Here is a 9,135-nt window from a genome sequence, read left to right as displayed (position 1 = left end):
CCTGATCATGTGTTCCTTCTCGGCTAACTGACTTCGCAATCTGGTGATTTCTTCCCGCGGTTTCTCTCCGCTTGATGTCGGGGGGGGGTGCTGGCTCGGAGCATCAGCTACGCCTTCTGGAGTCGGGGCGACGCAGTCCAGTTTCCCCAGCAGCACGTCTTTCGTGGTGCTGAGCTGCGAGATGCTCTGCTGCACCTGAGCCAGCTCCTGACTCAGAGTCCCGAGCCTCCTCTCCTTGTGCTCGTAGCTCTGGATCAGCCCGGCGTAATCCACGGACAGCTTGGAGGAGCAGTCGCTGTCGGCAGAGACCTGTCCCTGCAGCTTCATCAGCTCGTCCTGCAGCTGCGCAGACTCGTGCTGCATGTTCTTCACCGTGGTGATCACCTGCTGCTTCCACTCCTCCATCTTCTTCACCTGTTGCTTCAGCGTGTCTCGCTCCTGCAGCAGCTCCTCGAACTGGTTGCTGCTCACGCCCCCGGAACCCCCGCCGCTCTCCCCTCCCGACGCCTGAAGCACCGTCACCAGCGTCTGGCACTTCTGCGTGAGCGCGTCGATCTCGATGTCTTTCTCTCGGATGATGCGCGACAGGTTCTGGATGGTCTCCTTGAACATCTCCTGGCTCCCCGAGGGGTCGCTCATGGTGGAGAGGCGCTGGTTCTCCTGCTGCAGCTTGAGCAGCGCCGCCTCCTTCCCCTGGATGATGTCCATGAGGCGGTGGTAGTCGGAGCGCAGCTGGCTGTTCTCCCTGGCCTTCTCGTTGAGCACGGCGATCACCTGCTCCCTCTCCACAGCGTACGCCTGCAGCTGCTGCTGGAGGTACATGACGTCCTGGCTGTGGCCGCCTCCTGTTGCCATGGAGACCCGAGCATGCAGCGCCTGGATCTCCAGGTCCTTCTGCAGGACCATCTGAGACAGTTTGCCTGCCTCCTCCCGGGACACCACCAGTTGATCCAGCTGTCGGGTCAGCGAGATGTTCTTCTCGTTCAGCTGGGTGATCTCCGTCTCCTTCTCCTTGATGCCTCTCACCAGCTTGTCGATTTCCACCTTGGACAGGTCGTGTTTCTCGTTGTCGTTGTCCTGATTCAGAGTCTGGCTCTTCTCCTCCTGCAGGATGACGTCTCCCTGCACGACGGGGGAGTGCACTCCACTCTCGCTGAGCTGGTCCTGGAGGCGGGACACCTCCTGGTCTCTGGCGTGGATCAGCCGGTCGTAGTTGAGTGTCGTCTGCTGATGGCGAGCGTGAGCCCGCTCCAGCTCCGTCTGCTGAGCCTGTGAGGACTGCTGCGACAGAAGCATGGAGGCCTGCAGCTCCTCCGTGCTCCTCCTCAGAGTGTGCAGCTCCTCTTCCAGTGTGTCCCTGGACACCTTGAGCTGCGCGATCTCCGCCTCCAGCTCCGTGATGATGTCTAAAGTCCGCGGCTCGGTCAGAGGTGGAGGTCTGCTCTGCTGATCCCTGATTCGGTCGATCTCCTCTTTCAAATGGCTGTTCTCCTCCTTCATGCCTCCCAGCTGTTTATCCTTCTCCTCCAGCGCCACTTTCAGAGCCCCCGCCTCCTTCTTCACCACTGAAATGCTGTTCTGCATCTCCTTCTGCAGATCTGACGCGTTCTGTTTCAACGTGTCCATGAAGACGTCCTTCTCCTGCAGCAGGTCCGTCAGCTGCTTCTGCCCGGAGACAGTGATGGAGAGCATCTCGTTGGCGTCTCTGCGGTCGGACGCCTGCTGCTCGGCGTCTCTCCTGAGCTGAGCGATCTCCAGGTCCTTGTCCTGGTTCAGCTTGACGGCTCTCTCGTGCTCCACCTGTAGAGCCGAGGCGTCCATGGAGCGGGCCCTGCTCAGATCCTCGATGGTCTGCTGGTATTGTTTCGCCTGCTGGGCTAACGTCCTCTCCGCCTGCCCCAGCTCTCCCTCCAGCTGACCTTTCTCCAGCTTCAGAGCCTCGATGCGAGTGTCCTTCTCCCGTAGCGTCCTGCTCAGAGCCGCCTGGCTTTCCTTCTGCTGCTTGGTCAGTTCTTCACTTTCCCCCAGAGCATGCTCACTCTCTTCCTTCAACCTTCTGTTCTCCATCTTCAACTCGTAATCCTCCGACAGCGCCTTCTCCTGAGAGCTCCTCGTCTCCTTTAATTCCCTCCTCAGGTCGGACAAGTCCCTCTCCTTGGCTGCTAGCTTCTCTTCACTTCCTGTCTCCCTCTCCTCACCCAGCGCTGCTTTAGCACCAGATAGCTGTTCCTCTCGCTCCCGCAGAGTCTCCTTCAGCGCTGTGATTTCTCTCCTTGCCTCCTTGCTCTGCCCGTGTGCACTTGCCAGTTTGTCCTTCAGCTCCTTCACCGAGCGCTCCAGCTGCTGTTTGCCCATATGCATGTCGTTCAGGGTGAAGGCGCTCTGGCTCGTTTTCTCCTTCTGGCTCTCCAGCTCTCCCTCCAGCACTCTCCTCTGGTCTCTGGTTGTGTTCAGCTCTGCAGACAGAGAGGAGAGCTCCGCCTCGGCCTCGTTCAGCTGAGCAGAGAGCTGCTCCTTCACAGAGATCATGTGCTGGAGACAGAAACAATTGAAACAAAACACAAATATGTCAATATTCAATTTTTCTCTTATTCTGAAGGATTCCTACATATTTTCCTTTTTAAATGAGTTGTTTTTTCAAATTTTCTCTTGATTTTTTATATATATTTTGCTCAACATGACGCGTTCACGATGTCTTCATTCATTAAAAACTCAATAGGCCAAATACAGAAGGAGTAAGTTAGTCATTTATTATTTCACACGTTCATATCACCACAACGTTTAAAGTCCTAAACATTTCTATTCATGCACCTGGAATGAGATATTTCTTACAGGCTTTTATAGAGTCTGTAATGGATCAAATACAGGCAACACTTTATACCAGTGCTTCTCAAAGTGTGGTCCGCTGGCGGTCCGTGAGCACCCCCTAGTGGTCCGTGAGTATATTGGTACAATTTCACATTTGAAATAAATAAATACATTTAAGTTTTCCGCACTCTCACGGGAATATCTCCGCAATGGAGCGAGGTTAAGTTTCACTTTCGATTGCATGATATAGCCCAGCGCAACAGCTTCATCACACATGTTGCTACTCGTTTGTACCATGTTCAGGCGATTTGTAATCTGTTCTAGAAAAACGATGTGATTTGGGATATTTGTGGAGTTAGGTGGTCCGCGAGTTTTTTTTTATTGGTTAAGTGTTCCTTTTAGAAACACTGCTTTATACTGATTGTAGTAAAAACAAAATACAAATCGTTTGTAACATTTTAACAGTTTAGTAGGCGAGATTATTTTATTATTATTATTGTATACTGATCAATAATCGGTCCTCTGAGTCGAGTCTGACCTGTGTTGCTTCCTGGTTCTGCCGGTCCAGTTCCTCCAGCTCAGACAGCAGGGTGTCCCGCTCCTCCTCGGTGTTCCTCAGAGCTTTCTCTCTGCGCTGCAGCTCCAGCTTCAGATCCTCCACGAACTCCTGAGCTTCACCGGACTCAGCTGCTGCAGAACTGCTGACTCTCTGATCCTCCGACAGTCTCAGTCTTTCTTCTAGATCAAGCTGTGAAAAGACACAAAAAAGAGAGAATTCAAATTCAGGATATATTTTTAATCAATCATTACTTTTATCCAAAGCAACATCGACCAAGAAGATACAAACTTGAAGAACACAGAATCATATAAGTACATCAGGTTTCATAGAGCTAAAACATTTAAAATGCTACTCAACTGGCTTTAGATAAGCCAGTCCTTTATTAGTATATAAGTACTTTGTTAGTAATTCTATCGCTCGAAGTGGAGTCTAAAGAGATGAGTTTTCAGTCTGAAGAAGATGTGTAAGCTTTCTGCTGTCCTGATTTCAATGGGGAGCTCATTCCACCATTTTGGAGCCAGGATAGCAAACCCACGAGTTTCTGCTGATGGGAACTTGGGTCCCCCTCGCAGTGCGGGTGCAGCGAGCTGGTTGGCTGATGCAGAGCGGAGTGCACGTGCTGGGGTGTACGGTTTAACCATGTCCTGGATGTAGGAAGGGCCAGATCCATTCGCAGCATGGTACGCAAGTACCAGTGTCTTGAAGTCAGGGTTCATACACTTTTTCACCAATGATTTTCAAGGACTTTTCAATGATTTCTCCAGGACCTTTACCTCGTTTTCCATGACCGTTAAAAGTACTCTTTCTCAGCGGTACCACTGAAAATGGTTTATTTGAACATGGAACAGGAAACTAAGGTCTGCATATGAAACATGTTGAGCCTATCTAAAACAAATCAAATAGCTTACTAGCTTCTACACGCTAAAGCAACTCAAATCTCTCACCAGCAAAACACCTCGTCAGTTAAATGACATTTTACGTTTCATTACTATACCATACAGTATTTATTATCATTATAGTATTAATATTTTGGCGATTAGATAAAATATTAATTATATTTGATGCAACTTTAGTTACATTTCTATGACTTTTCCAAAACTTTGAGAAAAATATTGTTTTCCAAAACTTTTCCAGGGCCTGGAATTAGCATTTTGAATTTCCATGACTTTTCCAGGTTTCTAATGACCGTAAGAACCCTGTGAAGAGGATTCTAGCAGTTACTGGAAGCCAGTGAAGGGAGCGGAGGAGCGGTGTGTGGTGTGGGAACATGTAGGAAGGGTGAGGACCAATCGAGCCGCCGCATTCTGGATGAGCTGCAATCCATTATTTCTCAGTCACCTAGAGTCGAGACTACATATGTAATAATATCCCATTATCAGCAGTGCATGAGGAACCAGCAAGATTAAGAAAGACATGTTTTTGACTGAGTTCTGACTTTTACTGTTTTACACCATTGCTAGAAAACACACACACATTTCCTTGTTGAGCATCCCGTGGTTGAAATAATAAGATAATAATAATAATGAGTTTGCATCAGATAAACAAACCTTGTCTTGTTCCAGGACTTCCTTTTCTTGTCTCAACGTCCCGATGATGGTGTTCAGCTCTAAGATGTCTGCATGCTCCACTTCTTCCTTTGGTTCTGCCTATTTAAGCAAAAGGAAAAGTTAGAGAAGTCTTTAAACTTAGGGGTTAAATCCTGAGAGCCTACCACTTCATACTTAATAAATATTTAAAATATGAATGGTTAGTGATTTATATTCATGCTTACCTCATCAAGATTTTTCAGTCCCTCAATTTCTTTTTCTGCAGCTGGAAAGGAGAGATTTTAATTAATAATAATGTACAAAACAAGCAATACTGTGCAATTATTCAAGTATGCAATAACCAAATAATGAAGGCTTATTAAAATATTACACTTTACACTTGGAGCAATAATCAAATACTAATACACCACTGTATACATTGTAATATACATTTCTTGTGTTTATATTGTATTATTACTGTTGTGCATATTTTTATTTTTACAGCACATTTTAATTATATTTTAACATGAAGCCTGACACCCAGTTCCCCCCCAGGATGAATAAAGTATTTCTTATTACATTCCTATTAATTTTTAAAGCACAATAAACGTTGGCAATCTTCTTTTTTCAATATTTGCAATATTTATGTGCGGTTAGGGATGCATATCGTTGACTTTTTTACGATACCGATACTCAACCGATACATATCGTGAGAGTTTGAAAATGTATCATCCCACAATTACTCCCATGAAGCGCTTTACGATATAGTTAACATGTCAAATGAATATTAAATTCAATTGTGGGACTTCTTGGACCTTTTAGTAAATGAACAAACTATGAAAAATACATTAAAAATATGAAGAAAACCGATTATGGATCAGTGCAATCAGGTGTAGCACGTCTTGTCGGTGCAAACAGACCGTTATAATTAATGTTAAACCTGAGATTCGACTAGAGAACAAATAAATAATAGAATAAAGGTCATGAGATCTCGGCATTGCACAAACAAACAAATCTCATCTTTAAAATCAACATTTGCCTTCACTGGTGAGAGAAAACAAATCCCATCACAGTTCATTTGTGGGACTTTTACCTTTTTAGTATTGAACAAACAATGAAAAATACATAAAATATGTAGAAAACACGAACTAAGAATACATATAAATAAATAATATAAACCACAAGAGAATACATTTCAAACTATATATCTCTTTATATTATTTAATAGTTCGAAATGTATTCTCTTGCGGTTTATATTATTTATTTATATGTATTCTTAGTTAGTGTCATTAGTTAAAGTAGTTTCTATGCTTTTATTTTGAAGGCATGTTTTGGGCACTGGGTGATTAGAGCACCTGGTGTAATTGTATATATTGGAGACAGGTGGAAGTGGGAGCCAGAGCACTCGTAGGCAAACTCTTTTTTACCAGGGTGTTTTCGAGCCACAGGGTTTTCCAACCACAGGAAAGGAAAGCCATAGGAAAGGCTTGAGGAACAAACCATAAGAAACCTGTTCATTGTCAATGATATCGGATCATAATAAATGTACAACGGAGAATCTTGTCCGGACCTGGATCATTGCCCTGCGTAAGATCTGCTAACTAGTGCCTCAGCGGCTGTATTATTTTAAGTTAATTATCTGTTTTATTTCTATATGATTTTGGCCGCTACAACGATTATGCAATCAAATTTATAACACCCGCCATCACGGGCCACGGACTCACTTTTAAAACAATTTTTTTTTTTTTTTTTTAAAGTATCGAAACCGGATCTGATTTTGGTACGGTATACCGTAGCCACCAGTAACCGGTATTTCGGTGATACCGGTGTGCATCCCTATGTGCGGTTACTACAATCCAAATCAATCATTTTTATATAATTAAAACACCATCAGCTTTAATAAAAGAGACTTCCTGACAGCATTGAGTAGCTTTCATTAATTAACTCAGTGAATGTAAATGATGCCAGTGTACCTGTGAGCTTGTCTCTCAGCGCCTGGATCTCCTGCTCCAGCTGAGCTTTCTGCAGACTCTTGCCCTCCTGCTCCAGCACTCTGGTCTGCAGCTCGGTGACGGAGGTCTGCAGGCGGGTGTAGTTCTGCAGCAGCTCCGTGTTCTCCCCCTGAACCTCGTCCTTCTCCTGCTGCAGAGACGCCTGTTTCCTCTGCGCCTCCTCCAGACCGGCGGACTTCTCCTGCAGCTGCTGCTCCCGCTGATCGGCCGCCTCCTGCAGAGCCACGACGGTCTGCTGGAGGTCCTCCGACATCTTGGAGGCATCTGAGGGGGAAGAGGCCGGACTCACACCTGCAGAGGAGGGTTTACTTTAGTTTTAAAGGTCACCTATTAGGCAAAATCCACTTCTTCATGTCTCTTCTACATCAACATGTGTCCCCTCTTCTTCATGTCTCTTCTACATCAACATGTGTCCCCTCTTCTTCATGTCTCTTCTACATCAACATGTGTCCCCTCTTCTTCATGTCTCTTCTACATCAACATGTGTCCCCTCTTCTTCATGTCTCTTCTACATCAACATGTGTCCCCTCTTCTTCATGTCTCTTCTACATCAACATGTGTCCCCTCTTCTTCATGTCTCTTCTACATCAACATGTGTCCCCTCTTTTCCATGTCTCTTCCACATCAACATGTGTCCCCTCTTCTTCATGTCTCTTCTACATCAACATGTTTCATGTCTCTTCTACATCAACATGTGTCCCCTCTTCTTCATGTTTCTTCTACATCAACATGTGTCCCCTCTTCTTCATGTCTCTTCTACATCAACATGTGTCCCCTCTTCTTCATGTCTCTTCTACATCAACATGTGTCCCCTCTTCTTCATGTCTCTTCTACATCAGCATGTGTCCCCTCTTCTTCATGTCTCTTCTACATCAACATGTGTCCCCTCTTCTTCATGTCTCTTCTACATCAACATGTGTCCCCTCTTCTTCATGTCTCTTCTACATCAGCATGTGTCCCCTCTTCTTCATGTCTCTTCTACATCAACATGTGTCCCCTCTTCTTCATGTTTCTTCTACATCAACATGTGTCCCCTCTTCTTCATGTCTCTTCTACATCAACATGTGTCCCCTCTTCTTCATGTTTCTTCTACATCAACATGTGTCCCCTCTTCTCCATGTCTCTTCTACATCAACATGTGTCCCCTCTTCTTCATGTTTCTTCTACATCAACATGTGTCCCCTCTTCTCCATGTCTCTTCTACATCAACATGTGTCCCTTCTTCTCCATGTCTCTTCTACATCAACATGTGTCCCCTCTTCCTCATGTCTCTTCTACATCAACATGTGTCCCCTCTTCTCCATGTCTCTTCTACATCAACATGTGTCCCCTCTTCTCCATGTCTCTTCTACATCAACATGTGTCCCCTCTTCTTCATCAACATGTGTCCCCTCTTCTTCATGTCTCTTCTACATCAACATGTGTCCCCTCTTCTTCATGTCTCTTCTACATCAACATGTGTCCCCTCTTCTTCATGTCTCTTCTACATCAACATGTGTCCCCTCTTCTCCATGTCTCTTCTACATCAACATGTGTCCCCTCTTCTCCATGTCTCTTCTACATCAACATGTGTCCCCTCTTCTTCATGTCTCTTCTACATCAACATGTGTCCCCTCTTCTCCATGTCTCTCCTACATCAACATGTGTCCCCTCTTCTTCATGTCTCTTCTACATCAACATGTGTCCCCTCTTCTCCATGTCTCTCCTACATCAACATGTGTCCCCTCTTCTTCATGTCTCTTCTACATCAACATGTGTCCCCTCTTCTTCATGTCTCTTCTACATCAACATGTGTCCCCTCTGTGTAAAGAGACTCTGAAAGTTTCAGGAACAAAGATTCTCTCTCTTTTTGATCCATTTCTATAAAAACCTGTCTGAAAATGAGCCGATCAGATTTTGGCCACTTTATGATGTCATAATGATGTTTTGTCTTGTGTAACCATTAGCCAATCAGCAACCAAGGTAACCCCCCCCCCCCCCCACCCTTATCACCTGAATCTCCTCCTAGAGCACCATTGAGTTCTTTGTCACCAAATCTCTCTCAGAGGGGCGTGGGGAGGGGCTCCTTATTTTCATCTAAAGTAACAGACAGACAATCTGCACTTTGGAAACAGGGCTGAAACAGAGGGGATTATGGGTAATGCTGCAATGATCTGTTTGGTGTTTCAGCCAATCAGAGACAGGTTCTGTATATATCTGAGACCTGTGATATATTGATGAAAAACAGTGT

The 9,135-nt window shown here is 45.5% G+C and overlaps 1 protein-coding gene across 1 annotated transcript; it reads right to left on the bottom strand.

Annotated features, from left to right (window-relative positions):
• Positions 1–3: 3 nt before the first annotated feature.
• On the bottom strand, positions 4–7,213 carry LOC307027326 (thyroid receptor-interacting protein 11-like; the record flags this gene model as incomplete). The annotated part of the gene is made up of 5 exons (XM_079695553.1): positions 6,867–7,213; positions 5,139–5,179; positions 4,915–5,013; positions 3,347–3,556; positions 4–2,532 (listed from the first exon to the last, which is right to left on the bottom strand). Coding segments are annotated over exons 1-5 (3,171 nt in total), but the record flags the coding sequence as incomplete, so codon positions are not given.
• Positions 7,214–9,135: the final 1,922 nt, after the last annotated feature.

The sequence above is a fragment of the Notothenia rossii genome, assembly GCF_949606895.1.
Source record: "Notothenia rossii genome assembly, contig: scaffold_686, whole genome shotgun sequence".
NCBI classification, from domain to species: domain Eukaryota; kingdom Metazoa; phylum Chordata; class Actinopteri; order Perciformes; family Nototheniidae; genus Notothenia; species Notothenia rossii.
The sequence above is the reverse complement of the archived record's forward strand: the minus strand, read 5'-3'. Positions and strand labels throughout refer to the sequence as shown.